Genomic DNA, 25,370 nt, shown 5'->3' with positions numbered 1-25,370 from the left:
ACTCGCTCCACATCATCTTCCACGTCAGAAAATGATTAAAAATTTAACAAATTAAATTCCCTTGGCCTAATCTACTTTCTTCCTCACCCCACCCTACCTGTTTCTTCCTCCTCTCCAAAATAATCCACCATTTCCACTCTTCTTCATACAAATCATCACATTTTCACTAAACCACCAACCCCGTCGCACCATTGTCCCCGGCACCTCTCCACCATCGCCCCCCTCCATCTTCACCAAAACCATAATTAACGTTCTCCCATATTTATGAGATAAATTCTACCATAATATTTCACAATAGTACTTATAATGAGGCTAATAGTGATTTCTTCCTTGCATCAAGGCGACAAGTGCGAGTCAAAAATTGACATAAATGAGCCAAGAAATTAAGCTCGAAGAGAAGAAATATATGTAATACCCAATTTGATTTATACTTAGGTGGTGTTAATGGTGAATATAAGAGGAAGAAATGTGCTTTCAGAAGTGAAAAATGGTGGAAGAAAATTTGGGAGTGGGTTTGTAAGGTGGTCGAGGAAGTGGAAGTTCCGGAGATGTCCATGGGGGTGTTGCTGGATTTTGTTGGGTGCAATTTATGGAGTCTGTATCTTAAATTTCGGGCAATTTGGTGAAGTATTTGAGTGGTTTCAAGTTGGATTAAAGCTTCAATAGTCTATTGCACTATTTGTGAAGAAGAAAGGGATGAGGGGTGAGGAAGAAGGAGACCGAAACTTTTTTATTTTTTTATTTTCTGTTATGTACGCGCTTTTAATTTGTTCTTTTTATTTTTTTGCCACATCAGCTGTTAAGGAGGAAAATAATTCACTTCAGATGTGTTTAAGGGTAAAAGAACACTCGTTTAGTTTAAGTGTTCAAACCTGTTTTATGGACAAGTTTAATGGGGTCTTTATGTATTTTGCCAATTAATTACATTAACTTTTTGACCGGATCGTAATTCTCAGCTGTCCACTTCTTCAACGAGTTCTCTGGTTCCAGACTCACAATTGTATTTGCACACTGCCATTTTTAGTTGTAAAATTGTTGTATTTTTCTTTGAGGTTGTAAAGTACAAATACACTAAGTTGCTCGGACACGGGTGTCGGTGTGCGACACGGGTGCGGATCTAGAAGTCGGATCCTTCGAGATGTAAATTATAAGATTCGAGGATACGGATCCTAATACGGATACGGGTGCGGGGATCCGGCTAAAAAAATTACAAAAATAAAAATAGAAAAATATCTCTAAATTATGAGAAATTTTGCGGAATACTCAAGTATAGCCTATAAAATGTGAATTTCTTTTTAATTCTCAAGTTGTGTAGATAAGTAAAAGATTGATTTCCTAGATAAGGCATGCTATTTTGGTCAAATTTACCCTAGTTTTCGTTCTGATTTCGGGAATCAAATTGTATCTCGTCTCGAATTTTTCCATCTGTCGTGGTCAAAGTACCCAAAAATGTTTGACCATATCCGGTACGGATCCCATACCCACACCCATACTAGTGTCGTGTCGACACAGGTGCGGCATCTAAAATGCCATGTCGGAGAAACTTAGCAAATACATTCGCTGTCGGCTTACATCCAGATAACTGCTATAAACTTAAACTTGTGCTTTATGTATTTACCCCTTTATACTCCTCAACATGTTTGCCGAGTAGGTTTGAATGACCTATTCAAGATATAATACGATCCCGCTTCGGCATTATCGAAGGCCAGAGTAGGATATGGCCAATTTCAGCATGATCATATTTTAGTTCTGAGCAGTGCTAGTGTCAGTAACATTACTTTCAGAAAGATCATTTTCCACTTCGCTTTGTTCTAAGAATGAATATATATTTTACTCTTTTCCTGTAGCTCGTTTGTGATCGAAACATTCTTTTTGGTAAGGTAAGTAATTTTATTAATAATGGGAGCACAAGCAATAAACCAAAAAGTAGATAATCTACAACTTGTGATTGAACTTTCTTATCAAGATATGTATCAGATTTAGAAGAAAACTCAGGCACCATCTTCCATAAGCATTTATGAATATGTTAGTTGATTACCTTTGTGATACATTCAACGATTTATTTCAACACAAATACACCTCAAAAGTTGGGGTCTACAAGATTCCTCATTATTCACTTCCTCTATTTGGACCAATTTTATTTTAACATGAAAAAATGAAAAAAAAGGTTAGAACATAGTATCTGCTAGAATCTTCTGCAAAACCATCTGAGTATACCTTTGAACGCTTTCCATATTAGAAGGAAGAATAGGAATGACTTATAAGAAGAAAAAAATGGAAAAAATAACCAAGGAGATGTAGGAATGATATTTAATTGGTTAACAGGATTAGTAGGATTTTTCAAGTATTTCCAATCCAAGCTTTCTGCTAAAAATTCAGACAAGCTTTCTCCAAACTTCAACTTCAAATCATTTTGTTGAAACTTCCAACTTCAAAGTTATCAAAACAGCTTGTTGATATCTCCACTTTAGACTTTTTGGCCTTCATCATCCTGTTGGGAACCCTTCCCCCCTTCCATGAGGGACTTATCAATGTAAAAACTAACCTTGTATAAAATCAGTATCTTCTTGCTTTTGAATTTCCATAAAACAAGAAATTATTTAGACACTTTTCATTTTTGTTTTGCTTTGTGGTATTTCAGCATCTTGAGATGTTTGGAATCCCAGTTCCGAGATATGCTTGCGTTAATAGAGAAGTGCCCTATCAACAACTAGATTATTTTGTTGAAGAAGATGACTTTGTCGAAGTTCATGGGAATCGCTTTTGCAAACCTTTCGTGGAAAAGCCTGTTAATGGTGAGTTTTCCTGTCTTCCCAACTTTGTGAGGTTTCTATAAATATGTGCTCTTGTTTCTTTTTTTCCTCTGTTCGATTAGCTTCTTAATATGTTGTTTGCATAATAACTACAATATGTGGCTTCAATAGACTGCAATTGGTCAAAAGGCAAGACTCATATTTTTGTGTTCGTTGCAAACTTTGCCAAATAAATGACCACCTGATGGTATCTAAATAATGGGATAGAGATTGATGCCTCTTGGCTAAGTTTGGCTTTGATGAGAAACAAAAATTGTACCATATTATGTTGTAACTGCTAAATGGAGTTTGAAAAGTTTAGTTGGGTTTCATCCTAGACCTAAAGTTTATTGCTTATATCTTATGACTTCTATTAGTAGTGCAGGTTTTTTTACCTGTGAGAATTTGCTTCTGAATGTGCTGTGTTTCTGATATTATGCAAATGCCATTTTCACTGGCTTATTCGGTCTCTCATTGTTCGAGTAGGTGATGATCACAGAATAATGATTTATTACCCTAGTTCAGCAGGCGGCGGAATGAAGGAGTTGTTCCGGAAGGTGAAAATTATAAATGACATATGGTTTGAGCAAAGATTTGGAATTGCTTTCACAGACAAGTTTTGATTTGACCCGCTTCCTTTTGTGTCTGGGACTGCAGCTGTTCTGCTTGTGGATATCCTTGCAAATGTTCTTGTATTTTAATCCACCATGTCTTGTATAGAAACCCACAATGGGTGATTGATTCAATGATCTTTGGTATCCTGTGAGTTTTATCTTTAGCTGTGGCTCGGATACAATTATTTTACAGATAGATTTTAAAAGCTGCAAAGAGAAATGTAGACCTTTGGCTAGGAGAGAGTTGCATTTGTCTGCTCAGTTATAACCTCAATTTCATTATACATTGCCAGGGCAATAATTCCGGAGAAGGATTTCATATGTTCTTTAACTTCAATCCTTTGTCCAACATCCATGATGATACTCAAAAGATAATTACTTTCATTATGATAGTGTCAAGTCTTATTTCACTTCCTGCTTCTCCTTGGGCTTCATAGACTACTGGCAATTTCTCTAGGTGTCTACTTGTGACATTTCCTCTATAATGGAAAGTGTGAGCAAAATGTGTTAAACTTGCAGTGAGCATCCTTATTCATAGCTTTCAAAAGCATTGCAACTTCTAACAATTGAAGTACACTTATTAAGTCATCCATACATCTTTGCTTCTGCCACTTTTTACGTTTATTTGTTGGATTTGCATTTGACGAGCATCAAAGTTGATAGTATGCGCTTTAACTTCTTTCTTTCCTTCAGGTTGGTAACCGCTCAAGTGAGTTCCATCCAGAAGTTAGAAGAGTGAGACGTGAAGGATCCTACATATATGAAGAATTCATGCCTACAGGAGGTACAGATGTTAAGGTCCGTAAGTTTATACTTCAGTATCTAGGAGTGAATGAGCTTAACTGTTCTTGGCAATTAAACTTGATTTTCTTTTTCTGATGAGGAGCATATCTCAGGTATTGTTATTGTTATGTCTGGCATAAAGGCATCAAAAGTGAGTCCAAAATTTTGATTTCTTTTTATTATATAATAGATACAGTGAGGAGAAAGTGTAATTACATTAAACATTGATGCAATACATGACTGGGAATCAAGATACAATATATTCAGGAACTAGTTTTAAAAAGTGAGTCCAAAATTTTGATTTCTTTTTCTTAGATAATAGATACAGTGAGGAGAAAGTGTAATTACATTAAACATTGATGCAATACATGACTGGGAATCAATATACAATATATTCAGGGACTAGTTTTAAAAAGTATGTATTGCAATGATTATCAGTTAACAGTACATTATCAGTACTTGAAATTATGGCACACCTGATCCATGAATATACATTTAATAAGTATTGTTAGTTGTTTCATTTTAAATGTATGTTGTAAACAAAAATGTAAGTTGTAAAAAATTAGAGTGAAATAATTTCTAAAAATTCTTGAAGAAAAATAAAAAAATGAGATAATGAGCTAAAAAGTAGGAGAATAGAGTGTAGTTACGAGCAGAGGCGGATTCAGGATTTGATGGTTACGGGTGCCACTCAGGGGCGAATGCACATTTATCGAAGCAATGTCAGGCGACACCGCTTCGTGAATTCTTTTGCTAAATATATGTATTAATATTGCGAGGAAGCGGATAAGTAGAAAAAAATGACATCACTTGACATAATTTGTCTCTTGGTATATTGGTTATGTGTTTGATTTTGCTCTAAGAGGTCTAGCACCTCTTTTTTTCTTTTTGCAAATATTTGAAAGAATCTATGCGGTTAAAAATTGTGATGAAGTAGAATTTAATTCAGGACTTTTCTGACTTAAGACTCAACAAAACCAATACACTAAAGTTATTTCTTGTGTAGAAGTATGATAATTAAAGTTATTATTCTCGTTCTTTTATAAATTTTGACACCGCTTATAAAAAATCGGTGAATGTCCCCGGTGCCACTGCTTTTAATGCAAATCGACCATAGTGAAGAGATTGAGCTTGGGTGTACATTTAGTCGGTTCGATCCATTTTTTATTAATTCGGTACGGTTCTGTCCATTTTGAATTAATTCAATTCAATTTAAAAGATTGTTTTATGCATAAATGAATATGTGATCACAAAATCGAATAAGTTATATCCAATTCGGTCTAATTCTCTAGGTTCAAATTCGATTAATATGATTAAAAAATATAAAGAAAAGTAAAATTTTAAATTAAGAAATACATCACTTCAATCTACGTATAGCTCGATTAATATTACGTCTTTGATGCATCACTCTAGTTTCTAAAATTAATAAAATAACATTAGATAGATAAAAAAAGGAAATGATTAAAATCACATTCAAATAAAATGAAGATCTAGAAAAAGAAAAAGGAAGCAAATATACAATTTAAATAAATAATAAAAAGGAGATTGTACAAAATAGAGTAAATAACAGAGGTGTGAAGAAATTAAAAGAATTTAAAAGAAGGAGCATAAAGAAAGAAGATAACAACAAAATAACTAGGACTTCAACAGAGTCTTGATCCTGGATATTTCATGTGAAATTTCAGTGCTTTAACCATGGCACCTACAGTCATTTTGTTACTTGGGGTGCCACTCTTTATATATGTTCAATATTTGAGAAAAATACTAGTGCATATATACGATTTTACTCGAGCGACCGGGTGGCGTACCACCCCAAGTCCCTACATAGATCCGCCCCTGGTTACAAGACTACTGAGTAAGAATTTAGGTGAATTTTTGTTTAGATATTTAGAGGAGACGGAGAAACCAAGGAAGTAAGTAATTTATTGGGCCTAGGCCTCTGTTAATGGTAAAGATAAGTTGTATCTTGCTCTTCTTCTTTTCGAATTCATTCTTTAATATCTAATTTGTACGCACAAGAAAAGAAGAGCAGGGGAGGGAGGGAGGGAGGGAGAGACACAGAGATTTGGGGGGGGGGGGGGGGCTAAATGCTAACCAAAGAAAAATTGTGGAGAGCTAAATGCAATCATGGAGATAGTGACTTTCCCATATTTCCATGCTTCCTTAAATATGTTCTTAGCTTTCCATGCTTTTACCTCCTTGACTCACAAAGGTTCTTCATTATGTCGAAAATCTATGCTTTAAAATCCTTTTGCACGGCCTCAGAATTGTATAACTTTGCCCATGATGTATTCATGCCTTGGAGCTTCTTTTTCTATATTTACATAGGTGTATACTGTTGGGCCAGAATATGCACATGCAGAGGCAAGAAAATCTCCTGTTGTTGATGGAGTTGTGATGAGAAATCCTGATGGAAAAGAAGTTAGTAATTTCTTTAACATATCCTCGGCGACTTTGAAGTTCATTTTTTCTCCCTTTCCTATTTTTGTCATATCCTGAGTCCTATTGTCGAAGAAGAAAAGAGGGGAAATATTGGTGATATCATCTCCTTCTTTACTGTTTGTTTAGTCACTGTGTTGCACTTGGCTCAGGAAACAGAATTAGTTTTAATAAAGTAATAATTTATTTATGTCGGGAATCTCCCCATATACAAGGCTCAAAAGACAAACTTATATCCCACTAAAAGCTCCTTAAAATATAATAAATTGGTGAATTCTGTTCTTTTCCTCTGGCAGCTGATATGTGCATTTATTTGGCTAAATGTTCAAAGTTGCTTCATTTTGCAGGTCCGATATCCTGTTCTATTAACCCCTGCGGAGAAGCAAATGGCAAGAGAAGTTTGCATAGCTTTCAGGCAAGCAGTAAGTCACTTAAGTCTCAAAATATTTGTCTAAAATATTTGGAAGTATGTGTTTTCTTGATCTTAATAAGCATGGTGAAAGCTATTGCAGCAAGTTTAGGTATTTGTGTCCTCATATTTTGCTTCTTATAGGTTTATTTCAGTGCAGTCTCTCTCTCTCTCTCTCCTGCTAGTGTTGAGACTGCATGATCCGCTTCAATGAGCCATGAGTGTATTAGATATTTCCGATTTTGTGTTCATGCTTTTGTTGTGGGTTGATTCTATCTCAAAATGGGTAAAACTTTGCTCTAGTTCTCTCTAACCTTTGGTGGAACGTTTATGGCATGTGCAGAATCATCCAACTGCAAAAGACAGATGATGCATAGTCCCCCTCCCTCACCCCGGCTATAAGACTTAAGAAATACGTTAATACTTCTTTCTCTGACCTCTAGCCTGAGGCATACTGTGCTGGCAATTTTTGTTTGATGGTCTTGTTAAGTACATTGATGACCTTGTTACTGCTTGTGCCTCGGCAAAGAAAAAGATGACATTTTCTCTTTCTTTTATTTAGGTTTGTGGCTTCGATCTGTTGCGTTGTGAGGGGCGTTCTTATGTTTGTGATGTGAATGGCTGGAGCTTTGTAAAGAACTCTTACAAGTAATGTCTACAATGCTTCATGTTCTTCACCAATAAGAAAGTAAATGGGACTCCCAGTCCAGTCTAATAGTAACTGTTTTCATTTTTCAGCATTCTTCTATCAGCTTCGTAATACAAATGGAACATGTATCTTCTGTCCTAATTGGGAAAAGAAAAAGAAAAATGAAATGCAAAACAGAAGTTCTTCCTTAAATGGCAGGGAGAAACCAATGACTGGATGGATTAACATTGCTTAAGTAAGGTGAAAGTAATCAATTCTGGACTCATCTACTTCCTCTTAAATATGAACTCTCAAGATGGACTATGCATCGGAGAGAGATTACTTTTGTACATCTTTAACGATAAACTACACCCACAAAAAGGATAAAAGATAAACAAAGAAATATTTGAACCTAACCTATGTGTTAAGTGTCACGACCCAAAATCCCACCACATGCGTCGTAATGGCACCTAGTCTTAGAGACTAGGTAAGCCGATTTTTAATTACCTTTTGAAGCCATTTTATTTTATTTTATTTTTAAATCTAACAGCGGAAACAATTACAATATACAATCTCCCAAGACTGGTAGTACTGAGTCACGAACTCTAACTGAATACATGGAATGATCACGAAGACTGAATATACAATACTGTTTGATTACAAATTAACAGTACAATGAAATGAAAAGACTCCAAGGGACTGTGACGGCCAAACAACTCTACCTTGAATCTTTACGATCGCGCTTTAACTCTGCTCAAGTCCGATATCTCCAATACCTGGCTCTGCACAAAAATGTGCAGAAGTGTAGAGTGAGCACACCGCAACGACGCCCAGTAAGATCAAGACTAACCTCAATGGAGTAGAGACGAGGTATAGTCAAGACACTCACTAGTCTAATACCCTATACAATATAGCAGTATACAATAGTATTGGAAAATAACTAGCAATGATAACAACAACTCAACCAGTGATATAACAACAAGGCAACAAGAACATCATAATTATTGCTCAGGCGAATAAGGAACACAAGTACAATCAATAAGTCAAGTCCTTCAAATATAAATCCTTCACTTATTATTCTTTAAGATAAATATCTTTCGAATATACTTCTTTCAAATAAATATATTTTCAAGTAAAAGTCACCATGTGACACCTAATTTCGAATCATAAAAATTACGGGTCTCAGTCCACTTTCATATTTTCCACGGCACCTCGTGCCCATATCTCTATCACCATCACACGGACAACTCACGTGTCAATAATAAAATCATCATATTTTTCCCCGGCATCTCATGCCCATATTATTTTCATAACTGTACGGACAACTCACGTACCAAAATATCAATGTATATAAGATCGGCAAGATCAATTTATTTTCAATAAAGTAAGGTTAAAATATTTAAATCAAGTAAGAAATCAACAAAAGGATAAGTTTATTTTAGAAATCGTTTGAGAGAGGAAAAATGACATTTCCTTTAAAATAAAGCATCAGATAAACTACTAATTTGAATATAAAATTTATTAAATTAAACATACTGGAAATTTTCTTTTATTTAAAACAACTCAATCATCAAAGACAAGTACAACCCAAAAATACAAATCCTCAAAGTCTCGTACGAAAAAGTCAAGATCAACACAATACATCAAGAAATACAAAACACTTAATATTAAGTCAAATAATACATCACGGAAAACACAAGAATTTATAAATTATGGAAAAACAAAATAACCAAGGGCAAGTGCAAACATAGTCCCGAAGTAAGTGCTCAACAAAGGATCTCCCGAGGTACCGCCTCGTAGTCCCAAAATAAATATGCAACAACAATAATGCCCCCAGGCCATCACAAATCAATCCCCGACATAGCCCCCATTGTCTCGCCACGTATGTAATAGTAAAGTAAATGCCCTCCTTGTCTCGCCACACGTGCATAATAATGTTCCCACCTTATCTCGCCACATGCGCAAACCCACATATATATATAAATAGCTCGCCTTGTCACGCCGCATGTGCATAAATCAATAGTAATAATAGCACGGCAGAAATCTCGTGCAAACACCCGAACATAACTCCCACAATATAATGTGCCAATATCACATCTCATAAACTGCACCTCAAATGTTCAAATATTGCAACATAGCATAGATTGCACAGCAAGTGCTCAAATATTACAACTTATCACAGATTGCACATCAAGTGCTCAAATATTACAAATTATCACAAATTGCACATCAAGTGCTCAAATATTACAATTTATCACAGATTGCACATCAAGTGCTCAAATATTACAATTTATCACAAATTGCACATCAAGTGCTAAAATATTACAACTTGCCACAAAAATCAACAATACCTTATTTTTCATAATAAGGAGCCCATGGCTCGACCATAATGTGCACAAAGAATCTTAACAAAATATCCGGAAGTGAACAACTCAACAAAATAATATTTCACATAAAAATCAAGGTGGCAATCACACCAAATCATCATGTAAAATCAATTTCAACAAACAGGGATCTAAGCATGACAAATAGAGGATTTAATGAGTGCCAATAATTTTCAATTTAATACATAAGGGCGTCTAAGGATTTTTAATCAATGAAATTTACACATATAAACCAAGTACCTACTTGTCACCTCGCGTACATGGTTTTCAATTACACAAATTGCACATAAGACTCAATGCCTAAGAGGTAATTCCCCCACTCGAGGTTAAGCAAGACACTTACCTTTTTGAAGTTAGGCCGATATTCCAAAATAGCCTTCTTGCTTGAATTGACCTCCGGACAGCTCAAATCTATCCAAATTAATTATATAACTTCATTAAAATTCATCGGAAACAATTCTGGATAATAATACGTCGACTTAAAAATTTATTCCAAAAAGTCAACAAAAGTCGGGACCTGCCCCTCGGAACCTGACATAATTTTCATGAAATCCGAACACACATTCCGATACGAGTTCAACCATACTAATTTTATTGAATTCCAATAACAACTCAACCTCCAAATCTTAAATTTTCGATTTTGGAAGATTTTACAAAAATCTTAATTTTCCTCCATTAAATCCGAATTAAATGATGGATTCAAAGACATAATCATGGAAATTAATGAAAACTGGATAAGAATCACTTACCCCAAACACCCACTCAAGAATCTCTCCGAAAATCGCCTTCTACCGAGCTCCCAATTAGATTTTGAGTTATGAACTCAAACCCCCGTTTTGGGACTTTTAATTCTGCCCAGAAGTGCCTTCATCGCATTCGCGACCATAGCTTCGCGTTCGCGAAGCACAAAAAATGTGCTGCCCAGATTCCTTCTTCGCGTTCGCGATATCCTCATCGCGTTCGCGATGCCTTCCGACCTCTGCCTTTCGCGTTCGAGAGACACGAGTCGCGTTCGCGAAGGCTTAACGCCAGGCAGGCCCCCAACTCCCTTTCCTCTTCGCGTTCGCGAACTCCTCGTCGCGTTCGCGATGACCAGCTGACCAATTCCTTCGCGTTCGTGTTCCACGCTTCGCGTTCGCAAAGGCCGAACGATCAGTCCCTCAAATTCCTCTTCGCAAACGCGAGACTCCCTTCGCGTTCGCGAAGAAGGAAACCAGACTTCAGCAACAGCAGTCCAAACAGCTCCAATTTGGTCCGAAACCACCCCGAAACACACCAGAGCCCCTCGGGACCCTGCCCAATCATACCAACCTGCCCCATAACATAACATGAACCTGCTCGATGCCTCAAATCACATTAAACAACATCGAAACGACGAATCGCACCCCAAATCAAAATGTATGAACTTTGAACTTTCAAATTCTATAACTTATGCCGAAACACATCAAATCAATCCGGAATGACTTCAAAGTTTGCACACAAGTCATAAATGACATAATAGACCTATTCCAATTTCCAGAATCGGATTCCGACCTCGATATCAAAAAGTCAACACCCGGTCAAACTTCCCAAAAATTTAACTTTCGGCATTTCAAGCTTAATTCCACTACGGACCTCCAAATAATTTTTCGGACACGCTCCTAAGTCCAAAATCACCATACGGAGCTATTGGCATCATCAAAATTCCATTCCGGAGTCGTTTGCTCAGAAGTCAACTCTCCGGTCAACTCTTTCCATTTAAGCTTCAAATTAAGGATTGTTCTTTTAATTTAATTCCGAATCTTTAGTAAATCAAACTCGACCACACCCTCGGGTCATAATACATATTGCGAAGCTGCTCGAGACCTTAAGTCACTAAACGGGGCGTAAATTCTTAAAACGACAAGTCGGGTCGTTACATTAAGAATATGTCAACATCAATAGGTCCACTTTTTGTCCTGAACAATTTTCAAGATTTATATGCTTAATTTGGTTAAGACCCGATGCTTATAATTTCCTCTCCCTGCCTGCCCATCTATATTTTGACTGCACATCTCTTTCTCACAGTGGTACTCTCACTGATAAGAGCTAGAGTTTGTAGTTGAAAATTTAGTTCATGTGTTTGCTTAAGTGTCTCATTCTTTAGTGCAACTTCATACATACGGCATGATGTTGAGTTAAAATATTTTGTCTCGGCTTATTATTTATAATTTTTAGTCGTATTTTCATTATTAGCATTATCATTACAGTTATCGAGTATTGTAATACTATTAGTAACAGCAGAAGTGGTAGCACTAGTGTCATAATCTGTGTGTGCATTACTGTTACTTGGTTCTAAAAGAGAGTTATCACAATGATGTCTGAGTACAGGTACTATGATGATGCGGCGTGTGTGTTGAGGAAGATGTTTCTGGATGCAAAAGCTCCTCATCTTTCATCCACAATCCCACCAACTTTACCATGGAAGGTCAATGAACCAGTTCAGCCTTCTGAGGGACTAACACGTCAAGGAAGTGGGCTTATTGGCACATTTGGACAATCAGAGGAGCTACGATCCGTTATTGCAATTATTCGACAGTAAGACATGCCCGTTTGCTTTGCTTCCTTTGTTGACTAAGACCTTCTATTTTCCTCTCTTCAATCAATCTCAATTTGTGCAGTGGTGATAGAACTCCAAAACAGAAAGTGAAGTTCAAGGTCACTGAGGAAAAGCTCTTAAATTTGATGTTAAAATACAATGGGGGTAGACCTAGATCTGAGGTGCTTCTTTACTTTTCATGATCCTATTTCCTTTTTACTTATAATTCCAATGTTTTAGAGGATTGTTATTGTTCTTTTCTCTCCACAATCTACTTCAGACAAAGCTTAAGAGTGCTGTGCAATTGCAAGATCTTTTGGATGCCACCAGAGCTCTAGTACCACGTACTAGGTAAGTGAAACTTATTGTCATTCTTAATAGAAGTTCAATTATATTGATTTCTTAAACTCACCTTTGCTATTGCCTTCTGTGTTATGATCTTCACCCCCAAACAAGTATAATGTGTGCACGTTTCACCAAATTATAATAAGTATAAGAGTAACTTTGAGGACTATCAACTTGATAGATTTTGACTTGAAAAGAAGCAATGCTTGTGCTGATATCAATTGAAAAAGAATTATTGAACAATGTTATGCTGATTATCATGCATGCTTAATGTTTTGGAAATGATGCCCACAGTTTAAGAAAGTAGGTTAATTATCATTCAAACAAAAAGGCATCCATAGGTTAGTGCTGTATTAAAGACCTTAGTATACTATTGCACACATTTCATGGTTAAATAGGTGGAGGGATAGACTGAAAGTCAGATGGATTGTGCTCAAGCCTATATAATCTTGACTCATTAAAAATTCCACGGATAAAATCTTGAACTTATCCGAAGTTAATCTTTAATCTGCTTTTGGCCCTACCTGTCCTTGAAGTACTTTATTTCAACTTTTAGTCTCAATTGTTTACTCGGTCAAATTATTAATTTGTTGAATAAAGGGATTAATGAGTTACAGCATATTATTGTTGATCATATCTGCATTTTTTTACTGTGCTTTTCAACCAGGTATTTGAATCTATTATGTTGTAAAATTTCTGTTTGTTCCAGGATTGTGTGTTATTGTAATATGGATGTATAATTTACAGAGGGAACAATCTTGTTGCTTATGTTTTTCAATTCTCAGTACAGCCTACTTTGGGGTAGTTGTAGAATTTGTCCTTGTTTGGTTCAGTCTGTATCTCATACTGATGCTAGTACTTCTTAGCTACTATTCTGAAACTAGAGGGGAAATTTTAGTTCTAATGAAATTGTCATTATTCACCTTTCTTGACCTGGTCCGGTGAACCCCTACCGACACAAGAAGCGAAAGAAAAGGAAAGAGTAAAACAACAAATTGGTTCTATTCTGTCTCTTCCATTCTTATAGAAAATGCTGCACCCCTTGCAAAGATGCAAAACTGATTGTCATTTACTTATTGGAAAAGGCCAATCTGGATTTGTTTCTCACTCTTTTGTATAGACCTGGTAGGGGAAGTGATAGTGAAGCAGAAGACTTTGAGCATGCTGAGAAACTACGTCAAGTTAAAGCAGTTCTTGAGGAGGTCAACACTATTTTCTTGCTCTATGCATTTAGCATGGCATAATATCATTGTTAATACATGTTGTAATGCAAAGTAGTTTCATTTTTCTTTTCTTAAAAGAAAGGGAAAAGAACATCACAATAAACTAGAGGTTAAGGTCTAACATATTTTGTTTTTTTTTTCCTTTTATTTTCTTAGATATCTAGATTATTGTTGAATGTAGCATTTCATTTATAATTCATTTTGAAGTAATTTTTGTTATTTTAATTCCGTTGCTATGTCCTCTACTTTGCTTTTGAGCTTACATGCCATTCAACAGAGTTATAGATCAGTACCAAATAACAGGGCAATAGGTAAAGGAAAATGTTGTTGCAATTGTGAAATTTGGGCATTGCAACCTCTCCGTAGTTAGCTAAAGGATTAATCGCATGAATGGTCTATGAGGCTTACCTTAATCACGTTACCTCCCTTGTGGATTTCAAAATCACAGAAACTTTAGTATTCCAATTTTTTTGTAATAGAACTATTTTGTTACTCGTTGCTTGACTATTAGATCTTACCTTTAGGAAAAATGTGTTATTTATTTTCGGGTGTGACTTGGTATCTTCAGGTGGACAGAAGAGGTGACGTCTGGGATATAAAATGGTGAAAAATATAGTGGCAATCATAACTTTAACGAAGATAGTATTCTTGTTTCTCTTTCTTCATTACTGTTTCTTAAACGAGGGAATTTTTGTCTTTTCTATTGCTCTGATGTATTCTCCAGAAAATTGGAGAATAAGAATCCAAGCAGGCTAACTTGTTCAAAATTGATGCGCTATCAATTTACTCAGTTCTTACCAATTGTTAAGTTATATATTGGATTGCAGGGGGGGCATTTTTCTGGGATTTATAGAAAGGTTCAGCTAAAGCCACTGAAGTGGGCTATGGTTCCCAAATCTAATGGTGAAGGTGAAGAAGAAAGACCTGCTGAAGCTCTTATGGTTCTAAAATATGGAGGTGTTCTCACTCATGCTGGAAGAAAGCAGGTGCTGTTACACATTTACAATGATTCAAATATTCTAAATTGGCTTAACATTTGATAGATAACTGCATTTGTGACAATTACAGGTTTCTGTCTTCGGGGGAATAACTTTAACCTTTCTTCTTGTATTTTGAAAATTCCTCGGCAGGCTGAAGAGCTTGGAAGATACTTTCGGAATAACATATATCCAGGTTGGCTTGTATTCTTGGACATCTCGCATTTGACTTCCCAAACTTTTACTCTTAAGTCATGCCATCCTTTTGACAATGTTTTCTGACAGGAGATTTAGAAATTGCAGATAAAATTCATCCTACTAAAACTTAATAATTTGGGAGCATCAGCAAACTCTAAATTTCACTTTCCTTGTTTTCTTTTGAAAATGTGGTATTCAAGCTCTGCAGGTGCAGATGATTAATGATTTTTGATGAAGAGCAATCTTTTCTCCCTTTTTGCCAATCAGAGAACTTGTGTGTGTGTGTGTGTTTTGGGGGGGGGGGGAGTTGAGCGTACGGTTATTGCATATACTACATTCCAACTACTTTGAAATCGCAGGTGAAGGTACAGGCCTACTTCGCCTCCATAGCACATATCGCCATGACTTAAAGATATACAGCTCTGATGAGGGTCGTGTGCAGGTTTGCTTCTTTTCCTTTCTTAATAAATATTTAATATTGTAAGTATCGACTGTTTTATTCTGTCTCCAATTCTTTTTGTATGTAGCTCTTTGGTATGTCAAATTATCTCATATGAGTTCTCTAGTTTTGCTCAACTCTTATATTGGTGAAAAATTATATTTCATTTCCCTTGATATTTATTTTATCCAATCTCCCCTAACCCTTGAGTTTGCGTTGTGCATAAACTGTTGGTAGATGTCTGCTGCTGCATTTGCCAAAGGTCTACTTGACTTGGAAGGACAATTGACACCTATCCTGGTCTGTATCCTTGTCCCGAAGATTTTCATCTTGAATAGAATTCACAATTGATATTTAATGAGCTATATATTTTCTTCTTCACTTGAAGGTATCACTGGTTAGCAAGGATTCATCTATGCTGGATGGACTTGCCAATGCCAGTATCGAGATAAAAGAAGCTAAGGTTTCTTCTCTTCTTTGCACTATATTATAAGTTTGTTATTATATGTGAAGATCTTTATGCTGTGCTTATTTGAGGTTGTGGTTATTTCAATCCAGAGTTATTGTAGTGTTTGAGGATTGAAGAGTGTAAATGATCTATCGAGTAACGGATTTGTTAAAATATGTGCTTTTACCCGAGTTTTTCTCTACATAAATGATTCTTAAAAAACTGAAGCGAGTTCAATGCAGTATCGACTGAACCGACTGAATGCATCAGCCTACAAAACTTTAGTGCACTTGCAACTTCCTATTCATGTGTCCACCTTTGGTTTTCCCCTTGTTCTATTTACAGGCGAGGTTGAATGACGTAATTACTTCTGGATCAAAGACTCTTCATAATAGTGGATCAGGAGAGAAGCCTTGGATGGTTGATGGAGCTGGACTCCCACCTAATGCATCTGAACTTCTGCCCAAGTTGGTAAAGTCTTCATATGAATGTTCTGTTTGGATCAATCTTCTGGAAAAAATCAACCTCAAGCATTAGCGGCATGTTCTTTATCCTGATTGTTGAAATTTCATCCTTTTTATGCCCCTGTTCCACTTCCTTTTCCTTCTCCAGGATATGGTTTGTTTTAATTCCCAGATTAAATTATAAAATTTTGAATTTGGTTGTTTGGTGTTTTCTTTCCTTTTTTGTGTTGCTTTCAGTCTTTCTCTATTTTCATTGTCGGAAATCTCTGTCTTGCAATCAGGTGAAATTGACTAAGAAGGTGACTGAACAAGTGAAGCTTCTTGCTAAGGATGAAGATGAAGAACTTGCAGAGACAAGTTCTTATGATGTGATTCCTCCATATGATCAAGCTAAAGCACTTGGTAAAACAAATATAGATGTTGATCGTATTGCTGCAGGTTTACCTTGTGGCAGTGAGGGATTTCTACTCATGTTTGCACGGTGGAGAAAACTTGAGAGAGATTTATATAATGAACGCAAAGAGTAAGCTGTTGCTAGCTGAATCTATCTTATTTTTGAAATTGGATATTTAATAGTTGCTCCTCAGATCTTTGTGTCAGGGTGTTGATGGTTTGGGATTGTCCTCTGTTAAATCTGTGCTGTTGATTTTTGGATTAGAGTTGTGTCTTTATTGTTTGTGTTCTCCCTAACATACTATTCAATTGCAGTCGCTATGATATCACTCAAATTCCAGATGTTTATGACTCTTGCAAGTAAGTCAACTCTCTTACATGTCTTATCATCTTTATTTAATGCAAAATACTTGATTTTTGTTTTTCTCCATCAAAATACCATTGAAAGAGCATGTTTAATCTGGTGTTTGTTTTTGTATTTACTCAATGTACTTCTGAATTGTGTTACAGGTATGATCGTTTGCACAATTCACATCTAAATCTAGAGGGTTTGGGTGAACTCTTCGAAGTTGCACAGGTATAAGAAGGAACAACTACTAGCATAGTAGTTTTTTTTTTTGTTGAAAGGAACAGCTCGTGTCTTCTCCTCCAACATCCGCCTCCCAAAGAAAGAACCAAAAAAGGAAAAGAAAGAAGAATGAAAGAGTAAAAAGATCACAAAATGTAATTAGCTAGAAAAACTGTTATTTGAGCTCCCCAAGTTTCTTTCTCTATAGCGACAAATTACCGTGATGGCGTTGTTGATTTAGCTGAGCATCTTTAGGTATAACTTTCCTGTGTCCATTAATATGAAAATTCTATGTTGTCGTACAATGAAGGATTTACAGTGTTGTCTTAAGAGTAAGCATGTCTGACTTCCACAAAATATGACTCTGCCTTTGTATCTTAGCTACTTGCAGATGGTGTTATTCCTAATGAGTATGGGATCAATCCAAAGCAGAAGCTGAAGATTGGATCAAAAGTAAACTTCTTACTTTTAGAGCCATTTGCAATTTTCACTTTCTTCCTTTCTGTTAATTAGAATAACTTCATTCATCTTTCTTGTCTACCTATTGTTGAGAAAAAGGGCTGCAACAACTGTATATCATGTAGTATTGCCTACTGACTGTTACCGACACCCCTACACTTTTTAGTCTTAAGAGTGAATGAAGCGTACAATTTAACTTGAAGAGGCAGAGGATTCAATCTAGATATACCTTATAGATGTAGAAGGTAACAGCTAAACTTTGATTTTTGAATACTATCCACTTCTTAGTCTGTTGTAGGTATAGCCGTTGTAGTCTGGGATGGTAGAGTAAGGTCATGTCCTCCGGGGGAGGGGAGGGTGTACATGGGGTGGGAGGGGGTGGGATGGGACGCAAGGGAGGTAAGGGGCACAAAGGAGCCTATAGGTTGAGAATTGGGTCATGGAACATAGGTACATTGACGGGTAAGTCTATAGAGCTGGCGAAGATCCCTCAGAAGAGGAAGGTCAATATAGCGTGTGTCCAGGAGACTAGGTGGGTAGGATCGAAGCCAAGGGATGCGGACGGGTATAAGCTGTGGTACTCTGGAGTCTTGAAGGGTAAGAATGGTGTGGGTATTTGATGGATAGGGAACTTAGAGAGTCTGTGGTAGAGGTTAGGCGGGTGAATGATAGGTTAATGACTATTAAGTTGGTGGTTGGAGAGTGCACCCTAAATGTTGTTAGCACTTACACGCCGCAAGCGGGCTTGGATGAGGAGGTTAAAAGGCGTTTTTGGGAGGGGTCGGATGAGATTGTGCATAATATTCCGCCTGCTGAGAGGTTATTTATAAGAGGGGATTTCAAGGGATATATTGGGTCGACTGCAGGTGGCTATGGCGAGGTGCATGGTGACTTCAGTTTTGGGGATAGGAACGCAGAAGGTTCTTCGATGTTGGATTTCGCTAAGGCATTGAGCTGGTGATTGCGAACTCTAGCTTTCCGAAGAGGGAGGAGCATTTGGTTACTTTCCAAAGTACGGTGGCGAATACTTAGATTGATTATATTCTCCTTAGGAGGTGAGACAGAGGGCTGTGCAAGGATTGCAAGATTATCCCGGGTGAGACCCTCGCGACGCAGCATAAGCTCTTGGTGATGGACGTCGGTATCATGATGAAGAGGAAGAAGAGGTCTGCACGCGGACGACCGACGATCAGGTGGGGAGCCGTGATTAAGGATAAAACTCAGGAGTTGGGAGGGAGATTATCGGCTATGGGAGCCTGGAGGAGAAATGGGGATGCGAACGATATGTGGTCAACGACGGCGGACTACATAAGGGAGGCGGCAAGAGAAGTGTTAGAGTTCTCGACGGGTTACTCTGGCGGGCACAAAGGCGACTAGTGGTAGAATGAAGTGGTCCAAGGTAAAGTGGAAGCGAAGAAGGCGGCGTACCTGAAGTTAGTAGGGAGCACATGCGAGGAGGAGAGGAGAGTGAACAGAGAGAGGTATAAGATAGCTAGGAAAGTGGCGAAGCTGGCGGTCACGGAGGCTAAGACTGCAGACTTTGGTCATATGTACGAGGAACTAGAGAGAGAGGAAGGCTCGGGATCTGGACCAAGTGAGGTGCATCAAAGACGAGGACGGTAAAGTATTTATGGGAGAGGCCCAAATTAAGCGGAGATGGCAAACTTACTTTCATAAACTTTTGAATGAAGAAGGGGATCGGGATATTGTGCTTAGCGAGTTGGGGCATTCTGAGAGTCACCGCGACTTTAGGTACTGTAGGCGTATCAAGGTTGAGGAGGTCGTGGAGGCTATGTGTAAGACGAGTAGGGGCAGAGCTACCGGGCCAGACGAAATTCCAGTAGAATTTTGGAGGTGTGTGGGTAGAGCATGTTTAGAGTGGATGACTGGGCTGTTTAATGTTATTTTCAGGACGAAAAGGATGCCGGATGAGTGGAGGTGGAGTATGGTGGTTCTGTTGTACAAGAACAAAGGTGATATCTAGATTTGCAACAACTATAGGGGTATCAAATTATTGAGTCATACCATGAAAGTTTGGGAGAGGGTGGTAGAAGCGAGGGTGAGGAGGACGGTGTTTATATCCGACAACCAGTTCGGGTTCATGCCAGGTCATTCTACTACTGAAGCTATCCACCTTATTAGGAAGTTGGTGGAACAGTATAGGGATATGAAGAAGGATCTGCACATGTTTTTTATAATCTGGAGAAAGCGTATGACAAGGTTTCTAGAGAGGTTCTTTGGAGATGCCTAGAGGCTAAAGGTGTGTCGGTTGCTTACATTAGGGCGATTAAGGACATGTATGATGGAGCTAAGACTCGGGTTAGGACAGTGGGAGGCGACTTGGAGTATTTTCCGGTTGTTATGGGGGTACACCAAGGATCTGCGCTCAGCCCGTTCTTATTTGCCTTGGTGATGGACGCACTGACACACCATATTCAAGGGGAGGTGCCATGGTATCTGTTATTCGCTGATGACATAGTTCTGATAGACAAGACGCGAGGCGGTATTAACGAGAGGCCGGAGGTTTGGAGACAGGCCCTTGAGTCTAAGGGTTTCAAGTTGAGCAGGACCAAGATGAAATACCTTGAGTGCAAGTTCAGCGCTGAGCCGAGGGAAGCGGGCATGGATGCGAAGCTTGGATCGCGGGTCATCCCCAAGAGAGCCAGTTTCAAGTACCTTGGGTCGGTTATCTAGGGGGATGGGGAGATCGACGAGGATGTCACACACCGTATAGGGGTGGGTGGATGAAATGGATGTAAGCATCTGGATTCCTGTGTGACAAGAAAGTACCACCGCTACTCAAAGGTAAGTTTTATAGAGCGGTGGTTAGACCGGCCATGTTGTATAGGGCTGAGTGTTGGCCAGTTAAGAACTCACATATCCAGAAGATGAAAGTAGCAGAAATGAGGATGTTGAGGTGGATGTGCGGGCACACTAGGATGAATAAGATTAGGAATAAAGATATTCCGGAGAAGGTGGGCGTGGCTCCCATGGATGACAAGATGCGGGAAGCGAGGCCGAGATGGTTCGGGCACGTAAAGAGGAGAAGCCCACATGCCCCGGTAAGGAGGTGCGAGCGGTTGGAGTTGGTGGGTACGAGAAGAGGCAGATGGCGGTCTAAGAAGTATTGAGGAGAGGTGATCAGGCAGAATATGGCGTGGTTTCAAATCTCCGAGGACATGGCCCTTGATAGGAAGCTGTGGAGGTCGAGCATTAAGGTTGTAGGTTAGGAGATAGTTGAGCATATTTCTAATTCGTATCAGTGTGAGGCTAGTCTGATAGGATTTTGTCTTAAACTGCTAGTGGTCAATGTTGTGTTCCCACTACTCTTCTGTTTTCATAGTGCTGAGCCTTATTTACTGGTTATTGTTTTTGCTTTTCATCTATTTCCTGGTTCTTATGATGTGTTATTATTTCTATGGTTTCTGTTGATTGTGCTAATATATTGTCTCTTTTCGTCTTCTTGAGCTGAGTTTCTATCAGAAACATCTTATCCTCCCCAAACCTCACTTGTGAGATTTTACTGGGTCGTCGTTGTAGTTAAAAGAGTGTTGTGGTTTATCAGCGATCTAGTGCAAAGAATGCAAGCAAGTACATGTGGATGCCATTTTGTATGCAATTCTGACTTTGCCAAAAATTCTTAAGTAGCCCCTCCGGTCTCCAATGCTTCTATAAATATGTGATTATGTAAGGGAACCGTTAGAAAAGTTAGTTGTTGAGTCCGATATAGTCCACATAGCACAAATATTATGCATTATGTATATTTAACACCTATAAATAGGTGTCTCTTGTATTGATTAGACTGTCAAGCAATCTTCTTTTCATATTTTTCACATGATATCTAAGCCTCTATGATCTTGGTAGAGACTAGAGACTCAAGTAGCTTCCATCTGGCAGTCGGAGGTCTTATGCCACCTGTCCCGTTAAAGTTTTCTTCTTGTATTGTTATCCCTCTTTTCTGTGACTCTTCTGGAGGCAACATTCTTATCGGGGGACTTGTTCTGTCAGCTCCTTAGAGATTTGCTTTATTGTTGATGCAAGCTTCATGGAGACTTTAATACATCATCTAAAGATTATGACATTTCAGATTGCTAGCCGCTTGTTGGGTAAAATTTTGATTGATCTGAGGAATACTCGTGAAGAAGCTCTTAGTGTTGCTGACTTGAAGAGTTGTGAAGACCACCATTCAGCAGTAAATAAGACGGGGAGTGATCCCAAGCTTAACGCTAAGAGTGAAGACCTTCGGAAAAGTAGCTTCACCAGTGTTAAGTCAACGGACCAGGATGATGATGAGGACAAAGAGACCAAGTACCGCTTAGATCCAAAGTATGTGGTCTTTATCGTTAGTAAATGAAGAACTTTTGCTGAATCTTTATTTATCTTGTGGTTATTTAGAGATGTCTCCATAAATCAAGGAAGATCTGCTAAGACATCTGTTAGTGTTATTCTTTGACGTTTTTTTGATTTTCTTTTTTCAGGTATGCAAATGTGAGGACACCAGAAAGACATGTGCGGACACGCCTTTACTTTACATCCGTGAGTGAAAAACTGCGACTGAGTTTTGTTACTATTTCTACTGTATTATACAGCTGCTACTGGTGATTTTCTTCTGTACTTCCTCTTAACCCTTGGAACCGTACATCCTTATCTTTCTAGCTAGAATTGGCAAAACATAAAGGTATAACAGGCAGAAATATGTCAGTTTATAAACATGAATAATGATGGTGATATGCTGATAGTAAACCAAAATAGCAGGCAGCTAAGTTCAAATAGACTACTACGAGACCAAACATAAATGTTTTTACTTGATTTTGTCTGTGAAGTCTTAAAACCCCCTCATATTTCGGAGCAAATTTCAAGTCAACCAATTTCATGATCAAACATGAATGGTCTTGACCTGATTCTGACTTTTAAAACTGATGAGAACACTTGATGCCTGCAGCTGGATAAAGAGATGAATGTTCCATTTGAACTTTCTTCAGCCAACTTTATGTTTGTTATGAATTGTATTTCCTTCCTTAAATTTGCTGGTTCTGCAAATTTTCTATGATTAGATTATTTCTTAATCTTCTTTGGCTTTTGCTTGTCTTTTCTGTTTTGGCTTCTATCATTAATTTTGTTTTTGTATCCCTTATCTTTTCTTTTAACTTTCTAGTTTTACAATTGTTTGACTGTCAGGAGTCACATATCCATTCCTTGATGAATGTTCTCCGTTACTGCAACCTGGATGAGTCTCTTCATGAGGAGGCCAGCCTTGTGTGTGACAATGCTTTAGATCGCTTGTTCAAAACCAAGGAGCTTGACTACATGAGTTATATTGTATTGAGGATGTTTGAGAACACAGAGGTCAGTACATCCTACTGAACCTTTATTGAGGCACAAATAAAAACAAAAAGCAGGATTACTAGTTACTGAAGTGAATCGCTATTTCTGCGTCCTTAGATTTAATTTGGAAGTTAAATTCTGCCCTACTTTGGTGTTTTCAGAAGGTGGTTATGGTCCATCCTTACCTCTTCATCCTGTTCCTATAGTTTTACAAAAGAATATTTATCTTGAATGTGATGTTTTATAAGAACTGGGAATGACTTTCAACCTTTTCAGTTTATATTGGTAAGGTAAAAAGTTGTTAAAACCATTTCAGCATATCAGTGAACCATTACCAGAAATATAGAAACCCTCTTAGCAGGACACTCCTGCACCCTTATTAGGTATAAAATCAGGTGTAAGTTCTTACAATCTTTATGGACTTGGTATATGAATCAACGGAAAAAATAATGCAGCCAAGGGTGAAGATACATTATTTTGAGAACTTAGGATAGACTTGTAAGACGCAACTTGATATAAGTATATCCCAGCAAATTTTACATCTCCAATGTTCCTACTTCAACTCTTTGTTCAAATGGCAGCATGGGGAATACTCTTATTGGCTTGTTAAAATAAATGCTCAGTGTAATAATCCAGATTTGTTTTTCTTTTTTAACTTTATTCGACGCAGGTGGCTTTGGAAGACCCAAAAAAGTTCCGCATAGAGATGACTTTCAGCCGTGGAGCAGATCTATCACCATTGGAGGTATTTTGTATCCCTTTCAGGAAATGTACATAAAAAGTAATTCTGGCTGCTGTAAACCACCCTCTGTAAAAGCATGTTCATTAAGGTCTAATTTCTGATAATGCTGACAGTAAAGCAAAGGAACGAATCATTGTTACATTCATAAGTCTGATTTGCAATAAACACAAGATGTAGAAATTCCAGGCCATTCATTTACTTTCTTTCCATATAACTTTCAGAAAAATGACAAGGATGCAGCTTCATGGCATCAGGAGCACACACTGCCAATTATGGGTCCTGAAAGGCTTCAAGAAGTGGGATCATATCTTACATGGGAAAACATGGAAAAAATGATTCATCCATTCGCCATGCCGGCTGAAGATTTTCCCCCACCATCAATCCCTCAAGGATTCTCGGGCTACTTTTCAAAAAGTGCAGCAGTTCTAGAGCGCCTCGCGAACTTATGGCCCTTTCACAAGTATGGGAACACTAATGGGAAGTAGTACTTTCTTTTTCACCTAGTTTTTCCCTTTTCTGTGGTGGTTTGTTTCCTCAAACTGAGGTTTGGGATTGTCTTCTCAAAGGTATTGGCAAAATCAATTGAAGAATCAGTAGTCGCTATAGAGTTAAAAAAAGCAGCTCTTTTTGTTAATTACCATTCTTGAATCCTTTTTCCCAACTCTTGCCAATCATTATTCATTCTTGTAAATAATGGAAAGTTTTACAATGAACTTTAGTGGCCAGCCACAACTCACAGCGCTAAATTCTTAGTGAATTAGCCTAATTGCTTTTAACTTTTGCGCTTCTGCCTCTTGCGTAGATATGACTTTTTTTTTGGTGCTGATGTTATACTATATTTAATTATGAACAAGAGCAGACAATTCTTTAACAGTTGTTCCCAATCATAGTGCTATATGTGGATACTGTTGAAGCATTAAAATGATCTTTGTAGATCAGAATTGCACTGGTTATAATTTGGATCTGATAAGTTCTTAGGAACAATCATGATTTTCATTGCATTTCTTTTTCAACTTGGTTTCTGCTACCCATAGGCATGGCCCGAATGTGAGATCCCATGAAACAATAGTTACTATTCCATCATAACTCTTAGTTGGTAATATTGCTATTATCACACTATTTTGGTTTTTCCTTTTTTTTGGTTTTCCACACGATGTCTCTTTAGTTTCCTATTCACATGGAA

At 37.7% G+C, this 25,370-nt stretch overlaps 1 protein-coding gene across 11 annotated transcripts in view; it reads left to right on the top strand.

Moving 5' to 3' along the window:
* The window catches only part of LOC104096774 (inositol hexakisphosphate and diphosphoinositol-pentakisphosphate kinase VIP2-like), a 37,901-nt gene extending 12,996 nt beyond the window's left edge, over nt 1-24,905 (top strand). For 6 of the 11 annotated variants that reach the window (XM_070185634.1, XM_070185632.1, XM_070185636.1 and 3 more), the window contains 25 exons: nt 2,642-2,795; nt 3,279-3,349; nt 4,100-4,204; nt 6,518-6,610; nt 6,976-7,050; nt 7,600-7,685; nt 12,399-12,605; nt 12,689-12,788; nt 12,887-12,957; nt 14,072-14,153; nt 15,002-15,160; nt 15,305-15,347; nt 15,709-15,791; nt 16,026-16,088; nt 16,177-16,251; nt 16,582-16,707; nt 16,982-17,223; nt 17,409-17,453; nt 17,604-17,670; nt 18,043-18,114; nt 22,208-22,446; nt 22,599-22,656; nt 23,299-23,466; nt 24,116-24,190; nt 24,409-24,905. In XM_070185634.1, the coding sequence (XP_070041735.1) occupies nt 2,642-2,795; nt 3,279-3,349; nt 4,100-4,204; nt 6,518-6,610; nt 6,976-7,050; nt 7,600-7,685; nt 12,399-12,605; nt 12,689-12,788; nt 12,887-12,957; nt 14,072-14,153; nt 15,002-15,160; nt 15,305-15,347; nt 15,709-15,791; nt 16,026-16,088; nt 16,177-16,251; nt 16,582-16,707; nt 16,982-17,223; nt 17,409-17,453; nt 17,604-17,670; nt 18,043-18,114; nt 22,208-22,446; nt 22,599-22,656; nt 23,299-23,466; nt 24,116-24,190; nt 24,409-24,672 (2,823 nt within the window). In that variant the 3' untranslated portion in view covers nt 24,673-24,905. Of the gene's footprint in view, nt 1-2,641; nt 2,796-3,278; nt 3,350-3,378; nt 3,555-4,099; nt 4,205-4,302; nt 4,341-6,517; nt 6,611-6,975; nt 7,051-7,599; nt 7,686-12,398; nt 12,606-12,688; nt 12,789-12,886; nt 12,958-14,071; nt 14,154-15,001; nt 15,161-15,304; nt 15,348-15,708; nt 15,792-16,025; nt 16,089-16,176; nt 16,252-16,581; nt 16,708-16,981; nt 17,224-17,408; nt 17,454-17,603; nt 17,671-18,042; nt 18,115-22,207; nt 22,447-22,598; nt 22,657-23,298; nt 23,467-23,761; nt 24,191-24,408 lie in introns of those variants that run through there. The other 5 variants (XM_070185640.1, XM_070185639.1, XM_070185637.1 and 2 more) reach the window with 4 other exon arrangements.
* Nucleotides 24,906-25,370: the final 465 nt, after the last annotated feature.

This window comes from Nicotiana tomentosiformis, chromosome 9 (genome assembly GCF_000390325.3).
Source record: "Nicotiana tomentosiformis chromosome 9, ASM39032v3, whole genome shotgun sequence".
In the NCBI taxonomy this organism is placed as follows: domain Eukaryota; kingdom Viridiplantae; phylum Streptophyta; class Magnoliopsida; order Solanales; family Solanaceae; genus Nicotiana; species Nicotiana tomentosiformis.
This window is presented reverse-complemented; position numbering and strand designations above follow the sequence as displayed.